We start from the raw sequence: 24,769 nt of genomic DNA, 5'->3' as shown, positions 1-24,769 counted from the left end.
GAAGAAGACCAGTTTGTTGCTCTCATTTAACCTCTAGTATTCTAAAGGGGTTATATTTAATTAACTCTGGCTAAAGGCCTGACCTGAGAGGCAACCAAAAGTGATTGAACTGCATTTTCAGATCCAGGCTGTAATCTGTTGGGAGAGGAATAATAATAATAAAAAAAAATTAGAAAGCACCATTTACTGAAATTCTTTCTAACTAAGCTGTATTTCAATGGGCCATTTAATGCTCAGATGGACAAAGGTATTACTTCAGTCATTGAATTGTATCAAACCCTTTCTCAGAGGCCCAGTTTAAAAACTCTACAGGAAAAGTGGCTTAGCATCAAATTCTCAGCAGAGCAACACTCAGGCTGTTTGGAAAAAAAAAGAAAAAGAGTGAAATAAGATGAGACACAACGGCCAAGTCAGTGAGGATTTTTGCCTCTCCCTGCAGTCAGTGGCTTCACAGGGGAATTGCTCTTCAGGATCCAAGAACTCCATATTCACCGCAGAAGGCTTTTAAATTTTTTCTTTTTTTTTTAGTAGCTGTTACTCTGTTCCCCCTGGTCAGCTTTTGGCTTGCCCTTTGTTCTTTCCTGACATGGCAGAAATGTAGCTTTTTCTCTGGGGGCCTTAGCAGCAGTACCTGTACTTTACAGGGTTAGATTTTTGACTCACTCTCGATTCATACTGCAAGAAATAGCAAGTCTAATTTAACTATCACAGACCCAAACACTAACGAGCTGAGTAGTTATTTTATTTCAATAGAACCAACATTACATATATTCTGTGGTAATGTGAGATATTTAATGTATTGTCTATACTTTAATTGTGTAAGAATTCTAGGATACGTCTTTGAATTCCTATTTTTTTCAGGGAGTAAACTTTTCTTGTGCAATTTTGATGCTATCACATTAAAAATTCCCAGCAGCCTCATAGGGTGATGGGGTGACATTATATCTTGGAAACTTGTCAAGGTGCTGTAAAACTAATAAACCAACTGCTTTACTTCCTAAGGGGAAACAAATACAGTATTACAGAGGCAACTGCCAGGTGCCAAATTATATACATTGTCTTAGCTACTTGCAATGATTGATAATTTATTTGAGCTCTAAGCATTCTTTCTTGGCTTTGCCCACAGCTTTACAGTAAACAGGTTGTGAACAGGCAGTTTCTGAGAAATTGTATTTAATTGTCATAATATAATGAAACCAAAGCCATTTGTTTCTAGGGAGTACAATGCCTAAAATTGAGCTGCTTGCATTTAGGCAGCAAAGCATTTTTGAGCATTCTGCCCTTGCTGAGTTGTTTTGATAGCCATTTCTACTTCATTACGTCAAGGCAGAATGAGGTCAAAAGAATGAGAAACATAGTTTCCAAGCAAAATAGAAATGATCTTAAGAGCACCTTAACGCACACGTGCCTGGAGGCGAGTTCAGCTCTCTATTAGCTCTGTAGCATCACTCCAAATTTACATGGCTGTAACTGAGAGAGGACTTTGGGACTGGATGTCTGTGCTGTCAGGCCATGATGATAAATAGGTGGGCGCAGGAAGAAGTGAATAGGTCTCTGAACATGGATTATGAAGCAGGGATCTGTCGATCTGTCGTCTTCTCAGTCCACCTTTTTTTTTTCCTTTGGTCAGAACAGCAGTATTAGATTCGAGACCAGACTGTATTCTCTGCAAATCCTTTATTTAAAAATAAGCAATGTCGATAACATTTAAAAAAAAATTAGCCAAATGGTAATTTCATTTTAATTTTACATTTCCCATTACATTAAAATTTAAATAGATATGCTATAGCTGGCAATACTAATTCAGTCTCTTTCAATACAAGCACATAATATGACAAATAAAGCCAAACTTCTAATAATACTGCAAGATACAGGAACCACAGTATGCCAGAATAAGTCAAGGTCAAAAAGGTCTATCATTTCTTTAGAATGCATGTCGCTGTGATCGTCTAGTCCACGCGTATTTTGATCAGTACCTATTATATACTGTGTGACTGTTCTTTAGCAAGCAATGATAATTTGCTTCTTCAAAAGTTGAGGCAAGAAATCAAAATCCATGTAGAATAGATATGGTACTGCTAATTGTTTTCCCCAGTAGAAGTCTGGATCTTTATCACTGACTTATTTAACAGATCCCCTTAGCATCTGTCCAGCAGACTGTGGACTTTATTAGCAGACAAGAGACCCACCAGACTTAGAGCCTGCTGGGTCCGTCGTCTTCTTCACAGCTGTGGATTAACTCAGACTTTCCAGAGGAGGACAACCATATGGGATAATTGGTGTCATTGGGTAGCTAAAAAAATATGAAGAAACAAATGTCGTCCAAACACAATTCACTGTTTTTACAGCCACAATTACTAGTCTGTTTCAGAAATAAGAAAGGCAGCATTACACTAAAAAAAGAAAATCTATTCATATCTGTGTGGGAACCTAATCAGGCTCTTGTTTCCAATGACGATGGCTCCACAGTCGCACCAGGTCTGCGACAAGAATGCTCCTTTTGTATGCCGATAATGTGGAAGCGATAAAATTTCCTATAAGAGACATATGTGTTTACATCACAAGATGTGTTATTTGACAAAATGCTTTGTTCTCTGCATATTTTCCATGCAGAGTTTCATGCTGGGTTGTTTTGCTGGAAAGCTTTGATTAGCTAGAATTAGTTGCTGAAGTAAAATAGACACTTTTGTTTTATGAGTCCTCTTGCTGAGCTGTAAATTATAGTAAAACATATAAGGAGTGACAGAAAGAAGTGCTGATTTGAACCTCTGACCCATGATCGGCATAAAAACATAAGATAACTCTTTCAAAGAACTACTGAGGGCCATAAATATTCCATGGTCCACTTAAAGTTAGGCTTTTTTAACAAAATAAAGCTGTTATTTTGCATAAGGGGACCTTGACTCCCAAGTACTACAACAATACAAGCTGCAGTATCCAAAATGTGTAGTGGTCCTTCCTTTTAATTTAAGCATGGCTTGGCCATTATCTGCAGCAAGGCAGCAAAAACTGTGAGAGTGATTTTTCCTTTTCTGCACCAGTACAATGCATCCGTCGTCAGCTAAAGAAGCTGGGACCAGCAGATACTCAGTGGGGAAATTCAGATATCTGTTACTTTGCAGCTTGAGCAGTAAACTCATTGGCCTTGAATGGAACTTAAGGACACACAAAAATTTCCCGTAACAATATGCAGAACAGCAGTGACAGACACTGAAGTTACTGGTGTTAATAGTTCAAAACCCACAAAGTGAAAGGATATGAATAACTGGCAGAAATGTTCTCTTGGCCTGAGACAGAATTTTTTTATAACTTAGATTTCTATAAGCTGTTCTTTCTTTAGTACATGCACACCTGAAAATATAAGGAAAACTGAAGTCTTCTAACTCCGTCTGTGAATCCAAAACGTATTATTTGTATTTTCACAAATTTAGTTAGTTTGTTTGCATATATTGGGCTGTAATAAATCTGAGAGCACATTAGGCAGCAAACACACAAATGATCGCTGCAACAGTCTTTGTTATTATGACATTAGTTATAATAATTCATTGGCTGCCTGTTTGTGTTACACCTTAAGGCCTTTTGCAAAGGTATTTGGTGCACTGTTATAAAAAGCAGAGGATATTCCTCCTCAGTAACTGTACACGTAAACCCTTTAGGCTCTGAGGTAGGGCGATATATGGGTCTTTAAAATGGGAATTCCTTTAAAAAGGAATTATATTATTAAAAGGAAACCATATACATATAATATGACCTTTGCATTCTGTAGAGAAAAAGAAAGCTTTAAAGTGTGCTGTTACCTATTATTTATCACATTTCTAAATTAAACGCTTCTTCCTTAATTGTTACTCCAACTTCCTGTAGCTGTGCTTGAGCAGCACCACTTCAGATATACCCAAATAAAGCCGAATACTTCTCAGTTATTTATCATACGCATGTGAGTTAAATTGATGTTGCATACTCGTTGGTTCTTAAATTGTAAGCTACCATTATGTGCGTGGTAGCGCAGCTTAAAATGAGAGGAGGATTTGGGCCACAGTACTTGTGCATCTATAAATCTCACCTAACTTTAATTCGTTAACTTTTTTCTGAGAACAAGCTGAGAAAATGCTACTGAGGCATCGCAGTTTCATCAAAACAAATTTATAGAATACATTGTTTCAGCAGGTAGCATCTGTGCAAATGTACTATACGACATTCACTTTTAGCACAAAATGTTTTATCCATTTATTTCATGAGATCTTGTTTTCATCAGCAAAGCTCGATTTCTCCAAGTCTCAGATATTTTATTCAAGGGTTGTGTTTGCGTGGGTGTGTGCCTTTACTTCAGCAATCGTACGTGTACCTCTCCTCCTCTTTCTCCTCCTCCTCCTCCTCCTCCTTTTGTGCGAAGAGCCCTCGCAGGACACAGATGCCGAGCCGTGGAAGGTATTTCGCTAGCATCTGCTTCCTTGGCAGCCTCCACAGGCAGTAGCGTTGCTGCTGCGGGGCTGCCCCGGCTTCGTCATGTGGTTACGCTGCTGATGGGTTACTTAGGCTGTCTTCTGCTCCTGCGTGCCGTTTTCTGTTAACCTACCTTCGACTCTAAGGATCGGTATTCAAAGGCATCTTAAAACAAAGGAAGACAGCCGTGTGGTTTTTTTCATATAGATAATGCAATATCCCAATTTTCTACCTTGGTGCTATAGCAGAGGTCTTGGATGAGATCAGGACACTGCTGTGTTAGTCACTGAATATATTTGGGGTAAAAGACATCCCAAATACAAAAAATGCTATTAATATACAAGGATAGGAGAAATTAAGCACAATTAAGCTTACATTGGAGACAGTTCTCACACTTAGGTTGAGCTGCATATGGCCTTTTTAATAAGGCTTCCAGGCTGCTTTTTGAAAACGTTACCGTGTCTGCACTCTTGAAGGCTATAGCAGCAACACGGCGATCAGGTCAGCACTGAGCCCTTATTTCCACAGTTACTATTTATGATGTCCAAAAAATGAGTCTGAGCAGTAATCGAGTCTTCAAACAGAAGAAAAACTTTTTCTCACAGAAAGTCCGTTTCCTTTAGTCTGTTTGGCATCAAGCACATTTTAAGCACCTCTACAGCAATAGTAAAAAATAAACAGTCCCACTGAAGGTGGCTTTACTGTGTGTGCAGGGGGGCATTCCTGAAGTTTGTGCTGGAAATAGTAGAGATGTTGCGGGCTTCAGTGAGCTTGTAGAACCATTTGTGATTAGACACTTCTAAGTATTTTTAAGTATTTATTGTGTGTTGTATACTCTGAAGGAAAATTCCAGAATCACTGCATAACCGCATTACCTCTTGCAGTGCATGATTTCAACAGGACTCGCAGTCACTCCTTAGAGTTTTTCTTCTTCAGAAACCGAATTACTCATTGTTTAAATAGCTGAATGTTCATCTCTATAAATAAGATATTACAGCTTTGACAATTCATTTAAAATGCTGACAAATAAGGATTCTCACTTGGTTCTGAGTAGTTTTATTGTTCATTGTGATTTACTGTAGCCAATGTATTTGTTGAAGATGTAACATAGGACTTATATTTTTAGTAACAGAAGACTTTAGAATTAAGCAGGGTCAATAGAATTTTGCATTTGTTTTCAAGCAAAAAGATTTTCTAGCTCCTTTGGAGGAATAATGTACACTTATATAAAAAGGAGTGTGTGTTTTAATTCTGGTCTTAGATCTTTTAGTAAAAGAAAATTAAATTAAGAAGTAAATGTTTCTAGAACAGGTCCCTGATCTTTCTTCTTGCATCAAGCTACCTTCTACCAGATTTGTCTTTGGGGCATTTTTCAATTGCATCCGTTGCAATTCATCCAGTTAGGTCAGCCCTCATCACCTGGGCTTTGATTATCCTCTTCACTGACAATTACAACCACTCTCTTTCTTATCTCCTTGCTTCTCATATTGCTTTGCTTTAGTTTCTCAAAATGCTTCCACAAATAACACATGAATTATGTCACCACTGCTGTGACCAAATTCTCCCTCAGCAAAGCGGTCACTTGAAATGGCTGGTCCTTGCTTTTTCATTCGCATATGTACAAATGCAGCCGCTCTCTCCATTTCCTCCCTAGGCTCATATAGCTAAAGAAACTGCCTCTCATGCAGCATTTGATCATTTTCTCTTTATTAAAATACCTTCTTGAAACAAACTTCTTCCATAAGGCCTGTCATTGATAAACCACTGGTAAGACATTTCTGTTTATCATCATTCTGTCTTGGATGGTAAAACTGTCTATCAGAAAGTTAGCAAGTTATAGTCAGCACAGATCTGCCTTCACTACGTTGATTCAAGGCCTCTTCTATTTTATGCACCCTGTAGTACTTCTGTAACATTTGATTCTCAAAGTTCTTCACCTTTATTCTTTCATTTAGACACAGATGCTGCAGCCTGGGAGGTGAGTGTCAGTATTCCCACTGTAAAAAAAAGGAAACATCTGGTGCATAGAAAGGTTTGCTCTGGGCTTGTTTGCTTTGCTCAGTGTCATTGAGCAGTGCATGCGTGTGGCACGTTACAGGCTTACGCGCAGGGGAGAAGTCATACGGGAAAGGGACCTGAGCTAATGAAAGAGTTTTGATTATTGAAAACTAGTTGAAAAAACATCATTGGGAAAAGCCTGTTGAAAAAAGATACTGAAACCTGAGGGAGGGATGTGTACGGCCTAAGGCCTTCGTCTTCTGCCAGGACGTGGATGCACATTGGCAGTCAATGCGGTTATCCCTGGACCTCATAAAGTATTTCACAAAGGTGTTGTGGAACTTTGATGACATTAGTGAGAGTTTTAACATTTGGATAAATCAGGATGCACTATTATTAGTTCATGGATTTGTTTGACCAATTTTAGTTCGTAGATGGTACTTTTTCTCAAAAGAGTAAAGTGGAAATAATTCATCAAATGCCACAGGCAATTTCTGAAGCTGGGAATAACCCCCCACTGAACTATTATTTTTATTACTGCTATGCTGTACAAATGCTGCGTACAGTGCTTTCCCACTTGTCTGTATTATTTTTTAGGTAGATGAACAGCACTCAGACCCATAGTGACCTCCAGCTTCCATAAATGCCTCTCAGATTTTTGAGTTGATTAGGGTTGGAATAGAATTTCAGAAACAAGTGCTTGCGCCCATAAGCTTGTAAGTTTGTAAGTGCCCAAGTGTGAGTTTTCCAGTATATATGAAAGACACAAGACTTCACTTGCCTTTGCCTCAAGTGAGACTTGTTGCATTTGAAAATCCCACTCTTCAGCATCTGATCATGACACTAGAAGAAACCTGATGTTGAAAATTCTAAAAATAAATCCTTGCTCACATACTTTAAATGACCTGTTTTTTAAAATTAACTATGCCGCATCACCCAGTAAATGAAGATCAGTTCCACGTATATATCCAGCCTGCGACTGGCTTGTAAGAATCTAACTTAGTGATCTTTTTTAAAAAAAATACCAAGCCATACATTTTTAAGGCTTTTTAAAACAATCTTGAATGCTTAATGGGTTTGAATATCCAATTTGTAATCAAGAGCCTTCAGAGTCAGTGGTCGTCATAAGGGATGTGTAATGCTTCTCTTTATGTGCTACAGATATATTGAAAAGAAGATATCTTTCAGTGTTTAAGGTAGGTTAATTTTTTTTAGTCACTACTCGGTAGTTGGCAGGTTAGAATTTCAACTGGAAAATTTCCATTCAGACTTTCGCTTTTGAGCGTTAAAAGCTAACAATCAACATTTGTTCGCTGTTTGTTTTTTTCTGTTTAATCTTGCAAATAACAGCTTCACAACCTGAGCATCTCAATGTGAGGCCCTAGGTTGCTGTTTAGAGCCCTAACGGTGGTATTTGCAAAAATATCCATTTTACCCCTGCAGCAGTGGTATGCACATATTTTTGCAGATTAGCTAGCTCATCATACAAACAGATATTTAAATGAAGTTATACAACCTTCCAGTCCACATGACAATTTTGCTAGCACTAGTGTGAATTTTTTGCAAGGTTAGCACCCACTTATAGAACAGCTTTGTTTTAAAGACTAAGCAAACCAGAAAGATAATTATTGATATGTTTTTTTATACTTGCTTTGATTGTTTAAAACAAATTTATAAAAGTGCCAAGCTAAAGCCCATCTTGTTGCCTTGGAGTGACGCAGTGATGAATGAAATATATATATATTAACACCAAAATATCTTTTATATTCTCTCTCCATTTAGAAACATTTCTTCCTCATGCTACTTGTGATGCAGCCAATAAATCCCTCAACATACTGGGAGGGGAGTGGCATGTAACTCTTAATTTTATTCTGCTTTTAATCTTTGCTTTTCCAAAACAAAACAATTACCCTGGTAGTCACTATACTGGCCCACATTTCTTGCGAATCTCTCTCTGACCCTTAAAGTATTGTGGACATTTCGCTTGCCAGTCCTACTGGGATCCAAATGTCAAATGACCAAATCACCAGCTGGCCCTCTCCTGACCAGAACGCCAGGCTTCTCTCTCTGCATTGCAGTGAAGTTTTGATCTTGAGATATTGGGTCAAGATACAGCTACCCGATGGGCTGCCAGCAGTTAGATGTGAGAAACACACTTTTACTGAGCCGTAATTGCCAACTGGGCTGCAATCTTTATCTGCCATCCTATTTGCTGTCATTGACTTCCTTTCTTTTCTTTTACTCTCTAAGAAAGACTACTTTGCTGTAGAAAAAAACCCTAACTCCATCTTTTCTGCCCTGCTGGCTTACTTGAGAATGGAGAAGGGGATTCTTTTAGACTTCAGTTGATAAGCCTGGATTTGTTTTTACATGTGATTCTTTTCCAGCTCTTGAAACTGCAATATACAATACATAAAGTACTGCCATTTTACTCTACTTTCTATAAAATCTCAGTCAAACACCACTTGGCTTTGAAGTAAGCTGTCTATACTGCCTGTGTGGTTGTGAGCACTTTGGGGGCTGTGAGTATAGAGGGAGGCTTACTTTTCAGTTCCAGTTCTTAGAGGTCATAGGGTCACAGGAAAATCCAGGTTGGACAGGAGCTCGGGAGATCTCCAATCTCCTGCTCACAGGAGGGTCAGCTATGAGGTCAGGCCAGGTTGCTCAGGGCTTTGTCCAGGCAGGTCTGGAAAACCTCCAAGGTTGGAGACTGCGCAGCCTCTCTGGGCAGCCTGCTCCACTGCTTCTGTGTCCCCTTGGTGAAAAAGTTTGTCCTTATATCCTGTCTGAACTGCGCTTGTTTCAACATATGCCCTGTGTCTCTTGTCCTCCTACCATGCACCGCTCCTTCGTCTTGATGACCTCCTCGCAAGCAGCTGTTCGGTCATCCTGAAGCTGCCCCTTCTCGAGGCTGAACAAACTCAGCTCCCTCAGCCTCTCCTCACAGGGCAGGTGCTCCAGCCCCCACCATCCTGGTGACCCTCTGCTGAGCTCTCTCCAGTTTATCAATGTCTTTCCTGTATCGGGGCTCCCAAAACTGGATGCAGTACTCCAGGTATGGTCTCACAAGTGCTGAGTGCAGGAGGATGATCACTTCCCGTGGTGTGCTGGCCATGCTGCTGTTAATACGGCCCCAGATGCTGCTGGCCTCCTCTGCTGCCAGGGCGCACTGCCGGCTCCCGTCCATCTTGCTGTCCGGCAAGATCCCTGGTTCTTTTCAGCCGGTCGGTCCCCAGCCTGTATCGTTGCAGGGGACTCTTCCTTCCCAGGTGCAGGGCTCCGCATTTGTCCTTGCTGAATTTCATCAGGGACCTGCTGACCCGTTCCTCCAGCCTGCCTAGGTCCCTCTGGATGGCAGCCCTGCTCTCGAGTGTATCAGCTCATTGCCCGAATTGTGTATCATCTGCAAACTTCACGAGAGTTCACTCAGTCATCTCCTCCAGGTCGTTTACAAACATGTTAAATAGGTCCTTAATTTTAAAAATTGCACAGATATTTAAATAGACAAAGTATAGAACCCTGAGAAAGCCATTATATTCTCTTTTTCTTGTCCTTAAGTTGTATGGCAGTTGGTTGCAGGACAGGTTTGTCCTGTTGTCTGTTCCAGAGTACAGTATCTGATTTATTTTGAGCTGAGAATGTGCAGGCTTTCAGAAGTTTGCAGAATTTGCTTTTTACTATCATGTAAGCAGTGCATCCTATTGAGCAAATACAGATTGGCTCCATGAATATGACATTAGTTTATAGGCCACTGCCAAAGGGAGCTGATAAGATCCCTTCAGTAGATCAAAACACGTACAACTGTATACAATGCTTCATTTTCATTTTTCAGGAGATCGCAGGAAGCTGAGAAATTAGTTTTCTAGCAAAGAAAAAAATGTAGTACCGTAGCCAAAATATTTAAACACCGCTGATTTCAGAATATCTGTCTGTGCTCCTGTTGTAGCCTATGCTTGGCGTCGAGAAGGGATGGCACCAAGCAAGCAAGCAAGCGGCAGTTTTCCCTCAGCCCCCAGAGCTGTGACGTGGCCGCTCCTTCCCGCGTTTGTCTAGCCACTGAGTCACTGAGCACCCAGTATTGTGTAACTTTGGGTTCTGTGGAGGCTTGTTATATTAGAAAAATTGTTCCAAAGAAAGCAACAATTATGACATAAGCACATCTGGCTCTTGCAAATTATTCTTTATTAAGCTTTCATTTAATTACATGTGCTGAAAGGTCTGCTTTTGATTACTGTAATTTTTTTTATTTGTCCATCTGAATGATAGTAATGTTGGAAATTACATACAAACCACCTGGCTTTTTTCTCACTAATAAGGCAAAGTTTATGTAGATTTATGTGCAGAAGAGGGATTAGGATCTTCCCTGTTTATGGTAGAAGAATTATTGCTGATGCTAATTCAAGGTGAGGGTTTAAATTTGGTCACTGGAAGGAAATTAAACCTATTTGATTTTTTTTTCAGTAAACACTTTAGATTGGTAGGAATAGTTTACTTTAATATACACATCTTTTATTGTGTTTCAGGTGAACTTTTTGAAAAGTTGAATGCATATTCACATGGGTGTTTTTGTATTTTCATCACTATTTACAGGAATTTGTAAGGCCTACATTCTTATTAACATTCACAGAAGTTAAAGATAAAATTCTCTACAGTGAGATGGCAACATACCCTGTTGCCTCTCTTACCTTTCATTGCTATCTAGAGAACATGTAGCTTTGCCTTTCAGTAGCAAACGATTCACGTATGAGCTCCCAGTAGAGGTTCTGTAGTTGATGGATAGTTTCTGGGTAAGTAGACAAAGGTCTGAAGGATTAATTGTTTTTGACAGGCGTTGATAACTCTTTCTTATAAGCAGCCTTATAATATTGCCAATTCTTTTTGCATATTTGGGCACAATATAACTTTTTACTCTTTACTGTGATACTCATTAACAGGAGGGGGAGAAAACAGCTAAAAGTTAAATTAAGAAAAAAAGGTATTGATGTGTCTGGATCTCAGAAACTTTCTAGGTTTTTTTTTTCCTCTGTGCAAATAATGGGAAGGGAAAACAAGAAAATGCTGAAAAAATTTATAATCCCTTCAAGAGAAGAAATAAATGGTAATAAGAATTATATACATTTACTGCTTCTCTTTTAGGAATGTTGCAGGACTATACTGTGTATCTTCTTGTCTTCCAGCAACTGTATGCAGCTCAGCTGGCTAGCATGCAAGTTTCTCCCGGAGCCAAGATGCCATCTACTCCGCAGCCACCAAATACGACAGGGGCGCTCTCACCCACTGGCATGAAAAACGAGAAGAGAGGGACCAGCCCGGTGACTCAAGTTAAGGTATTTTTCAAGGAAGAAAAAAGTGGGTGTTTGAAAAGGGCAGTGAAATTAAAGGGTCTGTGTAATGTGTTTTAACAGTTGGAAGTTCAGCCACTTGAAAGCTGTTCAATATTCAAATAAAACGTTCATTTTTAGTGCTGTATTATCAGTACAGAGAATGGAAGAGAAAGTATTCGCTTCTTACTTCCAAAAATATCAGGCATCCCTCTTCCTACCATATGCATCAGTGCAGATTCGTCCCTAAAATGTGATATTCTCAAGATTTCAGTTTGTAATCTAGTAATGTGCATAAATAGCGTCCATTTCACGACTTGTTTCAAATCGAACATTTGAATATCTTAAAATATGGTGCTAGCTTACATTGTTAGGGCAAGAGAGACTGTAGATCTTCTAATTATTTTTACAAATTCCAAGCTGTACTTTCTCCACAATTTTGGAAAAAGCCTCCCATAAAAATAAAATGCGAGTCAGGACTCCGGGGAAAATGTTGTGTCAGAGCAGCTAGATTTGACTCTTGCTGATTTTGCAGAGCTGCTGACAAGCGGGCTGCTCCGCGCTGGTTCTGCGCCCTCACTGAACACTCGTGCCTGCTTATTCTCACTTGCTTAGAAGCAGGCAGCAACAACATGGCAATTGCCAGCAGCTTGAAATGCACGTCGGGTACCCCTCGAAATCTGTGGTGCAGCTAGTCCCTTCGGGGGGAACTGGCTTGCTTTTATTGCTGTGTTTTCCTGCAGTTGTTCTGAATTTCACGAGAGCAAATATGTTGGAAAACAATTTACTTCAAACTATTAAGCTCCTATTCAGGGAAAAAAAAGCATACAGATACTTGATCATTTTGAATGATAGCGCTATAGATGCAGAAATATTGAAATACATCTAAGGAAGGTATATAGTGACTTTCTGTAGAGAGAGAATGTATTTTTGGTAATTGCTGAAGCCGCATAGGCACACAGGTCTTAGTCTCAGATCAGCCTGGGAAGATTGTACTCACTTGAGGTGAGGGTTTCTTTTTTCATTTTTTGACATGAGAGTAAAATATCATTCGTTTTTTCATTATCATCAATCATTGTGGTAAAGTGTGGGTGAGCAGATATTTCTGCCTGGGCTGATAAATTTCCATGACACTTTTTTGCTAGGCTGAGAGTACTAATAAATAAAAACTATTCCATTATGGCCAGATCTAACATTTGTTTAGCAAAGCGTTCACTTTACTTAACTGTAGATACATATTAGTCTAATATTTTACCTCTTGCAATCCAACGCCAGGCTCGAGAGTGGTCAGTGAAATTCACCACATATGCAGAGCTTGTTATGGGCGATACAGAAGCCACCAAAAGCAAAGGCCAGCTGTTCCAGCAAAGTTGCCATAGTACAGTGATACCTAACACCAGTGATTTATGGTATTGAGAATATACTACTGACTACTTTAATGTGAAAAAGTAATTTCGTAAGTGAGTGAGCCAAATGGATCTACACCAAACCAAACCTTTACTGTATGAGTAAAACTTTCCCTGGTTAAATTTAAGCACATATCTCCTTGAACCAAGGCCAATACCATTCCAGCTTTGTGGCCAGCTGAGTCCTATTACCGACTTGACCACATGCAAATTCTTGGGGGTTTCCCTACATAATTTAACTTGAATGGACTGAAATATATGTTAATAAAAAAAGAAGCCTTTTTATACTTCGTTTATTACGCACACTATTGCATTGAAAATATTAAAGGTAAACTACCAGTGCTTAATGTAGACAAATACCAACGGATAACAAAAAATTGGTAATTAGTATAACAACACTCTAATAAACTAGAATTTGTATGCTGTCTTTGCAAATACTGTTACCTTTATAGGACATGGCAGATTTGGTGGTCAGGCATTGCTTAACAAACCCTCTATGTATTTTGTTTATTTAAACAGTCATTTGTATGTAACGCTACAATACTATGTTCATTATTTATAGAACTACTGGGATACTTTTACAGGATTCAGATCTTTCAAAAAATAATGATAGGGTTTTAAAGTCTGTGACCAGAATGCTTTCCAGCTTTTCAGTGGCTCTGCAGAAATGAGAATGCTCTCTATGAAGAACAAGCAAACAGGTTCTGGCAGTGATTGGAGTTCTCTTCCCGTGGTGCTGTCACCAGTGCTACTAGGCAGAAAAGGATTTAGAAATTGAAGGTGGTAGCAGAGGTCTGTATGTGTGCACGCTCACAGGCCCTCATCCTGCAAACGTCATGTTCCAAAAGGAGCTCGAAACTCTCTCAAAACTTTACTGAGGCCGGTCGGCGCCTGTGCAGGGAAGGAGCTGCGAGTAGCGTGCCTGCAAAGCACCAGGCCGCACTGTGTGCCTTACCTGGCCGGAACAGGCAGGGAAGCTTTGTGTTTCTGCTTTCGCTTGGACTCTGAATGGGTGCGGGCATTTGTGCGCACTGCAGGGTCAGGGAGGATAAAAATGTGATGCAGTTTTACGGAAATATTTTAAAGCTGGAAATACGATGGCATTATAAATACCTGTTTGTTACATTCGCCTGTTTAATGCATCGTGTGTGATTAGATGTACTCTGCTAAATCATCGCTTGACACTAAGGAGAGTGGAAAAGATGAGCTAATGTAGTGTATTATTGTATTCTGTCATATATTTCTAAGCTTTGAAGTGATCAGTGCTGTGTTTTAAAATATAGACCATATTCTGTTATGGCCAGCATAATTCTGCTTTGGGCATGTTTTAAATGAGAGATCTCTGTCCTACTGGGCTCTTTAATGACAGAGAAATCACTATTTCACAGTTTTTCAAATGCTCTGTCTTGCTGGTTGCTAACATATTATGCAAAAGGGACAAGCCCAAAGAACAGGAAGGAGGTTACATTGTGAATATCCACCCTGATCAAAAAAATTAGTTACTTGAATGAGGCTTCTTCCGAAAGTTAAATGATTTCTCAAAATGGACTTTTTCTCTTATAGCACTGAGACTTTGACAAAGAGTAGGTTTATTCCATAATTACTTGCATATAAGAAGTATCAAAATATGTAAGTGTGCTGACACTGGATTTACATATCCTTCTGAAATATTCCTTGTCTTTATGAAAATAACCATACAGATACAGTAGAGACTGAATGTGGCAGAAATAGTTACAGAATACAGAAATAATTACAAAAGTAAAAACAGTCAGGAAGCAGAACTGCATTTACAGGAAATCTGTCAAAAATACATGACATACTTGAATAAGAAAATATTGTAAAATATACAACATTAAATAGCATAGAATAAAGTATATTTTAAAATACATACAATAGGAATTGATTAATGTAGTAAGTCAAGGAATTCAAATTCACTTATCTTCCATTATGGGGAAACAGCATAAACAAAACATGCACTCAAAATAAGATGTATGGAATGTATAAGTTAGTAGCAGCATTAAGTATGGGCCAAAGAACTGTCAGGGGTCTCCAAATGTTTCTTTCATAGAAGTACTTCTGATTGCTTAGTTTCTAATACATTTAAAAATAACCTACATAACTTATTTTTATAGTGCCAGGAACTTTTCAGATAGAACCAATGCAAAAGCATTACTGAGCTGCTGGAAATTTTAAATAATTCTTTGTAAATGCCCTAGGTTAATTTAGATCTCTGAAAACACATTAGGAAATTAAGCTGTAATGTGAGCTAATTCAAATTTTAATTTGGCAAAAAGAACGATCCAGCCACATAGTTAATGTAAATAGAAGCATAACACAGAGAAATTAATGAGGTTTCCTTTCGTTGAATCTTAAAGGAGGCAGATAATTAGCTTCTTTTGTTATTACTGCAGGAGAATGTGGTATTGTCTTGAAGGTGTAAAATAACTGCAGCTTGCAAAATGATGTGTTCATTTGTCTTTCTCTAATAATTATTCGCATTAAACTCTTGCAGGATGAAGCAGCCCAGCCACTGAATCTTTCAGCCCGACCCAAGACAGCTGAACCTGTCAAATCCCCAACATCTCCAACACAGAACCTCTTTCCAGCTAGCAAAAGCAGTCCGGTGACTGTGACAAGTAAGAGCGGCATCCCCAGCCCCCTCGGTGGAACTCTGGGAAGAGGATCCTCTTTAGGTAAATCTGCCATGGGGAAAGGAGAAGCTGGTGTTTTTCTTGGGTGAAAATCTCAGCTCGAGAACACTCACAGCATCAGAATTAAGTACATAGCTGGACCTACATCTCTGTTTAAAATGAAAACAAAATCAGAAAAGGTTGTCAAATACCTCTTGTATTCCAGGGACTTACAAGAGTAACCAAAATGTTGTGATAGTGATATTTATCTACAGGAAATATGGCAAATGAATGTACAATATAAGAAATATATCTATGTATGTATACATAAATATATAATGCATATAAACATGTGTATAAAGGTTTATATGAGTATCTTCCCCAAGCACGTTAATTAGGTGCATACATGCAAAGTTATCTTTTCAATTTTGGTCTCTGGATTAGGCAAACAAAAAAAAAAGCTTTGCATGCATGCAGAGCCTGACTAGGTATTAGAAATACACGTGATGGCCCATGTGATTATTTCAGTCTAGTGGGACAATGCACATACCTTAAACTAAGCATGTTTTTAAGCATTTTTTGAACCGGGGCAAGGGAACATTCAGTATTGCTTACGGTAAACCAGAAGTTAGGCAAGAAGGTAACTCCAAATGTGGTTTTCAGCTATTTAGCCCAGATACACCATTAGTTTTACCCATAACCACATTCCGAAAGGAACATAATCCTCAGTATTCTGAGTATTAAATTTGTTTTACCAGGACCATATTCTGAATATATTAATTTTTTAATAAAGACAAAAAGGCTTCAGTCCAGCTAATTCATATCCTGTTATTATTTGTTCATACGTCTGACATTTTTTTAATTCAGATGGTTGCAGATAGGGAATTTTCGATCCATGTTTAAGATTTTTTAATTCAGAAATAAAGCTTATTAAATAATGAAACAAAATTGATCTGAAAACTGTATATGAAGACTACCTTAACCAGTCAAGAAACAGAATCAAGAGCTCTAAAGTTTAGATGATCACAGCGCTAAAGTTCAGATAGTAAATTTTAACAGTTACGAAATACTTACTACAAACCACTTATTCACAATCTGTAGCTCAAGTGTACTTGTAAATATATAGAAACACTTGTGAATAATGAACAGATATATTAAATACATACATTAAATATATAAAAATTATATTTTTTTTCATTCTCAAAACACTTGGGAACATCATGATCTCTAAATGTTTCTGCAGCTAGATAGATATTCTGCCTGTCAGTTTATTTCTGGCTACCACTACAGTAGCTAACATTAGAAAGCAGCACATCAGTTTGGACTGAAAGACCACTCTAGTGAGATGGATAGACAAGATAGGCCTAGGATGTGAATATTTTTAATGTAAAGACATAAAAATTTTCCTCTTAGTCCTGAAGTAGAAAAGAAGCCTGGGGAAACACTGTCAAAAATCAGCAAGAAACATGGAAGCTTCTGCTCCATTTTTTAGATAAACTGAGGTGATTGGGAGTCTAAATATCATTAAAAGTCAGACAAACTTTATTCGCAACTCACTTAAGCTCCAAAAGGGAACTTAGGTGGTTCACTCATGCCCCAAAAGAGCAATCTTTACTCCCTAACATGAAGGTATTATGAAGAGTGCTTCAGTTCTGACAGAAAACATTACAGTTTGATCACATCTATTCTCATCTAGACTGCAGTATTAAATCAGCTGCCCTAAATCCTAACTTCTTTGATTTTAAAAGAATTTAGGGTCTTTTGAGGTTTAAATTTGCTATATATTACCTAGCTGAACTGCAGTGGACTCAAAAGAATTGAAGCAAGTAGGAAGATTATCTTGAAGAAGAATTCCAGGTCTTAGCCTGTTTGCTGTGTTTTAGTGGAGTGTTACTAAGTTCCCAAATCACACCAGAGCTTTTGTAAAAGACATTTGCTTATCAGGCAGGATTGCTCAAAGTTCCTAGCCAGAAGGTATATCCATGATAGATATATATATGGATGTATATATATATATTCACAGATATAGCCATGTTCTGTATAATGGAAACACCCATATAAGTACAGGTGGATTTAGTTAAAGGTTCCCCACAGCAACATCAAACTACCAGTCACCAAATAATTGTTGTCTTTTGATCTAAAATCAAAAAGTGTATCTGGGGTACTAATCTTTACCTCTAAGATGTATTTTAAGATGCCAAATAAATGTTTCATGTGAGTTTGCTGTATGTTTAAAAGGTTCTATTTCTGTCCAGAGTATGTAACAGAAAGAAAATAAATAAATATTTTCTCTCCACTTTAGACTCACGTTAAGGTGATAACATACTCTGTCCCCTGCTATTAACTGTAGATGCTTTCTGAAATTGGAAGCTGAATATATGGAGTGATGGTTGTCTCTTGATAAAGAAATTCTAAAAATTGACATATATTTCCATGGCCAAGTAAATAAGATTTCTCTCTCCTTCTTTGTTCATTTTTTATCTCTTAAAATTTCAAAGGCTGCCCACTTAAGCTTCAGACTAGTGTTATGTTAAACATATTTAACCTTAAACTTTGAGTCCACAGATCTGTTGTTACATATCAGGCTATGTCAAGGCTTCAGTGGTTGTATTTATAACATAGCAAAACCAGTGCACACGCTTATCAATCAAGTCGATAGATTAATTCAGCCTTCAAAAAGACAATTGTCACTCCTCCTCCTCCTCCTCCTGCAATAGTTAGTTAGCTCTAAGTAGATGAGAGCTAGAATTTGTTTTGGATGGTTGCCTAACTAAAGTGTGTTCTCTGTTTATAGATATCCTTTCCAGTCTTAACTCACCTGCCCTATTTGGGGACCAGGACACAGTAATGAAAGCCATTCAGGAGGCTCGAAAAATGAGAGAGCAGATCCAAAGGGAGCAGCAGCAGCAGCAGCAGCAGCCGCATGGAGTTGATGGAAAATTGCCCTCCATGAATAACATGGGTCTAAACAACTGCAGGAGTGAAAAGGTAACGTCTCCTATTGCCACACTGTCTGTCATTCATTCTTTTTTTTTTCCAGCAAACAGCTTCTTATTTTTATATAAAATTTCTTTTTTACAGCTTTTAGCCATCTCTGATTTTACATTAAATACAGCTTGTCACTTCAGAGTGCTGTACCACAAACTTCTCTACCTTTACATGACAGCATTCAAAAGACCAGTCCTATGCAGTACACATGGTTAAACATGCATATGACAATGTGGAAAATAATTGGGTGAAGCTAGTACGGTTTGTGGTCATTAGATTTTGAATTGTGCTTTTGAGGATGATTGGATTGACAAATATGACAGAAACACTATTTGTGTACTGATGTGGTTGAGTAGTACAATACCATTGAACATACATGAGTGTGCTTGAATCTGTGACTCAGATTCAACAAGGTATTTAGGCTTGAAACAGTGCTTTTGGCTCTTGGCTTCAATGGGAAATTAGGGACCAAAGTTCTTTGTTGAATCTTGGCCATAGTTTTCCAACAGTAAAAAGGAATTGGGGTCCGACAATAAAACGGTAAATTAGGGAAAGTGGAGAGAGAGAATGGTCAGCATTGGAATGAGCAAGGTCGCATTCAGTTTACAAAATAGCAGGTTCATACACTGAAGGTGAGGAGCAGTTTTTGTCACATACACTGAAGGACTGCACAGAGGAGAAAGAGTTCTCTTGGAGAATTCTTTAGATCCATGTAGTCCTGCTCTGTGGCCTTTCCAAGGTCTGGGAGACCTGCTCGGGGAGCAGGTCCCTGCATGTATGTCTGAGCCAGTGAACACTGAATCATGTAATTGGCTGAGCTCTAAGGCAGCCCTTTGGATGAAGAATGCTGTTCTGTTGCCTTCCCTAGGGGTGGCTTATCCTGCAAAAAATACACCATACACATTGTTTTCCACCACTGACAGAAAATCAGTTATATACCCCGATACTTATTGCACATTCCATATAACTAGAAAGGAAGAAGTATTTCTGCTAGTACTAGTTTAAATGACAGCATTTAAAACTCACTTAATACAGACTGATACTATGAAAAACATGGAAATTAATAATTGATCAAGCAGGCCATATTCAGACAAAATTCTAATTGTAAAGTGTTTATCTTAACTAACTGAGAGGTAGGGTACTAAAGCCCAAGTTATAAAAATAAAATAAATGTCACACCTATGATCAGTATTAAGAGTTTATAAAATAATGCTTATTTTAAAATGTATTTTATGAGTTTCAGTGGCTTGACATTTAAAAATACCTAACACACTATAAGGGCTATTAAAGGAATTCTTAACATTTGATTCGACTTTGAAAAGTAAGTATAAAAATGACATCCACGTACTTATCAGGTCTGCTCCCTGAGTATTTTCAGTACCACATTTACGTCTTGTATTGGATATAGTAAGTTTGTATATCCTCATTCACCTTTTAGAACAAAGCCAATAATGATTTCAGTGAATGATCTGGAATTTCTTTGTAGTGCAGGTTAATTGCAATACACAATTGCATGTAGGAACAACAGAGATTGACTTATGGGTTCCAGGGTGAGGTTGTATGTTAGGCCATCAGAGAAAAGAAAATCTTTTTATTTGCAAAGTTAGCAGAGTCAATGGGAAGCCTTTAAAAATATAAAGAACAGCATTCTCAAATGCCATCCTTTTGCTGGAGACTTTTCTGGGTAATGCTAGTGATTTCTAAACTCTTAAGAATAAATTGGCATCAAAGAAATATGTTTTAAAATCTCTCAGTGTCCTTAAATAATCCTGTGCGTTTTATTTACTGTATTTACAGAGTGAGCCACTAAGGCAGGAAAAAGCTTTAGGATATACTATGTTTTTACCTTTGGTATGTTAGTTTGTCATTCTTGTTCTATAGATGCAAGAAGGGCAGGGTTTACAAAAGACTGGCATATAAATCAATCATTTTAAATAACGACATGTCCCCACTCTCTATTCTAAATAAAGTAAAATAAAATAAAATAACTAATTCCAAGTCATGCATACTAAAGGAATGTATTTATATTTTATAGGAAGTATAAAATGCAGTAAAAACAGGGGCATGCTTTGCACAAATAGTGTTCTAGAGTACTCTTTTTTCCCCTTTATTCTCCCCCATCTCAACTTTTACATTGATGATATATTCTTTTTACTCTAAAAATGATGGGCAGGATGATCAAAATGGGGGGGGGGGAATGATAGATCACTTCAGAAACAAAAACATAATTTTTCAGTAATTGTATGCCAAGAAGATGGCATATAGTTTCTGTCATAAACCCAGTGAAGCTTTGATAACATAGTTGCAATTTTGGATTGGCTTCTTTTGAAGAATCAGGACCCTATGTTTTCAGAACCAAATTTTCAGAAATTGGCTTCAGGTAATTAGACTTGTATAAATGAGTAGCTAGAAGCCAGCACCGGAAAAAGATGACAAATGAATTGCCTGCAGCTGGTTTAAAAAAAAGCTATCGAGTCCTGGTCAGTTACTGGTCTTCAAGTTCAGATAGCTGGTAACGGTTTGTTGTGCAAATGATTACGCTTATGAAATTATGTACATAGCTTCAAAGCCTGAGCTCAGGCCTTTTTGAAAATGTGTCATTTAAATTTCCGAAGGCTTTGTATTTGGCTAGAGACACAGAATTAAAAATTGCCTGCGTTCATATTCTGCTGTTCAAAAAAAACCTACAAAGCTCTAAAAGTGCTCACAGAGCTTCACTCATCAGAAGGAGCAAAACAAAGGATGCTGGACTCTGGCACAGTCAGACTTTAAGATTTGATAAAGTATTAAGGGTTGGCTACACTTTTAAGGCAATACCATTCTATAAACAACTACACTTACCCTGTTATTTTAGTTCGTGCAAACAGGGGATGCAGTTGTTCTAGCAGAGCTGGCTTTTTCTGCCATACCTGGTGCTGATCAGGTGTAGGCGGGCTGAGGAAAGGGAAGAGGAAACAGTGCCAGTGGTTTCAGAGCGTAAAGAGAAACATTGGGGAAGGGCAGGGAATTCAGAGCATTCAGAAAATCGCCTACAGAGCTCAGTTTGTGTGCTGTGAGTAAAAGGAAAATCATGAAGATTGGCTTTGTTCAGAGGATATGACTTTTTTCTAGTCAAGCCATGTTTACCTTCAGCAAAAACGAGTGCATTGAAGTACTTAAACAGAATTTGCATTACTAGAGCTACTTGCATTTATTTTAGTATTTCAGACTAGGATGGTTGCCTTGAAAAGCTGCTTTGATTTAAAGCTTTAAATGAACCTGAAGATACTATATAATTTATAAGATATCTAACACTGTATTTAAAAGGGTCAGATCTTATCATTTTTTGCGCGTAAAGCATGAAAACACTGATAAAAAACACTTCAGAAAATCTTTGTAGAAAAAAATATAGGCAGAAATGTGTTAATATTCATTGGAGGAAAATATATGAGGTCAGGACAGAACATATGTCCGCTAAATAACTATGCCCGACATACCTGCTTGACCCAGGGACACCCCCCACCCCAATTTCCTTACCCATGAAGCATATTCATTGAGATGAAAGGAAACAGAATTTGATATAAAATTTTTACATTTATATTCCATTCCCACCATTTTTCAGATTTTCAGGCCACTGTATATTTGCAGTAGGAAACCAGAATTAGACCCTAAAAGATACTACCTGAGTCATCACCTACTTCCTGGAAATTACGGTACTTTAGCACCTCTTATAATGAGCCTTTTATTCGTTTCTTATTTCTAAATCAGAATTATTATGAGTTGAATCTACACCATTTATCCTACTATAGACCACAGCTTGTGTGCAAAATGTGTACATTCTTAAAAACATACATTATTTACCCTTGGAGATGTTACAGTCTATTGATCAAATCCATATTTAGGCACTTGGATTTGACTTGATAAGCCATAACGACCCCTTTGGAGGTGTTACGGTCTGCTGTATTTAGGGACTGTTAAATATGTGGATTATTGACACAATAGAGTGTAACAACTCCTCTGGAGCTGCTACGCTTCATCATTTATATGAAGGCACTGCACATGCGTGCAGACCTGGCCTGAGAAAAACACTTCAGGAAGTCTTTGTAGAAAAACTTACTAGTCATGCATAATCTCCTTTTGACTGCCTGCAGATCTGCAATGACTCCCTCATTGTATTACTTTTTTCTAAATGCAAGAAGTACTGGATTATGTTGCCAGCAGTTTCTTACCAGCTTTTTTCTTGCCGTATTTTCAGTATTGTAGACAGAACAACTGCAGAGGCAGGAGGAGGCAGTGTCTTTTCTGCAAGTGCCAGAATCACTGAGAGAAGCACCAGCTATCCTTGTTCCTAGTCATTTCTCAACTCAGTTAAAAAAAAAAAACAAAACCACAGTTAAGAAAATACTTTTCCTACATTCTATCATCTTTTCTCCTTTTAGTGTAAATACTTACGATTATCCTTAAATTTTGAACATGAAAAGATTGGTCGTAAGGGCCTTGTGGATTTTTATAAATCATAAGTAAGTGGTTTAGAGATGAAGAACCGATCTAGTCTCTTTGCTCTCACCTTTTAAGAAAATCTTCCTATAGCCTTTTTTTTTCTTTAGTTACTTGTAGAAGAATTGTTAGTCATAACTGGTAAATAAGAGGTCAATACTTATATTTCAATCTACTGGGAAATAGCCAACAGAAACTGTAAGCTTATTCAATTAAATCGTTACTTCTGTTGGTTAACTCTTAATTCTACTTGTAATTAAAGGGCAAATACCTCTCAGTCAGGCCAAATAAATGGATAGCAGTATCAATAGCAAAGGAGTAGTTTTGCAAAGTTGTTACTTTTATTATGGTATTGTCTTGAGAGTCTTTGTTCTCACTTGCGATTTAAAAATTAGAGAAAAAAATCAGAAATTCTGTACTCACCTGCAATTTAAAGAAGGACCCTCCCCAGATAGTGTGTATTTAAGTTTAAATTTAATTTCAGTTTACATATATATTTCTAAATTCTATAGTGGAAAATCTGGAACTGTACAGAGAGAAAAAGAACGACACTGATTTAGTTAAGGCGCTGCTGGTGTGGTCTCACTTTCTTGCAAGAATATAGGCAATTTATTCCACTCGGTGGGTGTGTATTCCATCTGTCTAATGGAGACTTACTTCCACAAAGAGACACTGCAACGGGGGAACTGTTTTCCTGAATAGGGCATTCGGCTCAGCCGGCGTGCCTTCCCTGGGGAGGTTCGGAGACCTAGAAGGTATCCCCACGTTGCCCGGAGAGAGCCCCCTTACAGGCCCACCCTTTTATAGCAGATAAATGACTTGTCAAAGTTAAATGCCCAGAATTGGGAAAACTTTAAAATACAAATCCCAGTGGTCCTCATAATTCTTACATTGCGAATGTCCTTTGTACTTTATGGTCAATTTGGCCAATTTAGTAATCTGCTTGTGGCTCCAAGTAACTTATAAGGAAAGATATTTTATATTGGGTGTTAACTTCCTAAGGCCATGTTTGGGCACTTTAATATAATTTTCCTCATTTTTAATAATGTTGACTGCCCAGTATTTCTGCTGAAAGCCTATTTAGTGGCTCATGCTTTGAAATCCATAATTTTTATGTTAGGTGTATGAACATGGATTTGGATCTAAGCTCACTAGTTTGAAAATCCTGTGCCACTAAATTTTGTTCTAAAAATTTTATGTAAAAAAAGAAAGAAACTAAATATAAAAATACTTTTTTAAATTTTTTTGGAAACTCCTGTATTTTGCAATTTCCTTTTTTAGGCTTAGTGTTTATCCTAGCCAGATGAAAAATATGCCTTCATTTTATATTAAAGTTTCCTTAGTAATTTTGAAAGAAAATGATTAGTGACTCAAACAAAAGTTTTCTTAAATACCTGTGTTGTAGGAGCCTGCATCCCACTGAGATAGCTCTGAAAACCTTAGACAGACAAGTGGCTTTGTGAGTGTCTATATAGCAGTTGTCTGTTTTCAGTGAAATTCAGTAGCTTTG

General features: G+C 37.9%; 1 protein-coding gene across 18 annotated transcripts in view; it reads left to right on the top strand.

Annotated features, from left to right (window-relative positions):
• SOX6 (SRY-box transcription factor 6) overlaps positions 1–24,769 on the top strand; it is a 386,297-nt gene that overhangs the window by 307,087 nt on the left and 54,441 nt on the right. For all 18 annotated transcript variants that reach the window (XM_064513069.1, XM_026104417.2, XM_064513071.1 and 15 more), the window contains 3 exons: positions 11,616–11,765; positions 15,678–15,858; positions 18,590–18,783. In XM_064513069.1, coding sequence (XP_064369139.1) covers positions 11,616–11,765; positions 15,678–15,858; positions 18,590–18,783 — 525 coding nt within the window. The remainder of the gene's footprint in view (positions 1–11,615; positions 11,766–15,677; positions 15,859–18,589; positions 18,784–24,769) is intronic.

The sequence above is a fragment of the Dromaius novaehollandiae genome, chromosome 5 (assembly GCF_036370855.1).
Source record: "Dromaius novaehollandiae isolate bDroNov1 chromosome 5, bDroNov1.hap1, whole genome shotgun sequence".
NCBI classification, from domain to species: Eukaryota; Metazoa; Chordata; class Aves; order Casuariiformes; family Dromaiidae; genus Dromaius; species Dromaius novaehollandiae.
The sequence above is the reverse complement of the archived record's forward strand: the minus strand, read 5'-3'. Positions and strand labels throughout refer to the sequence as shown.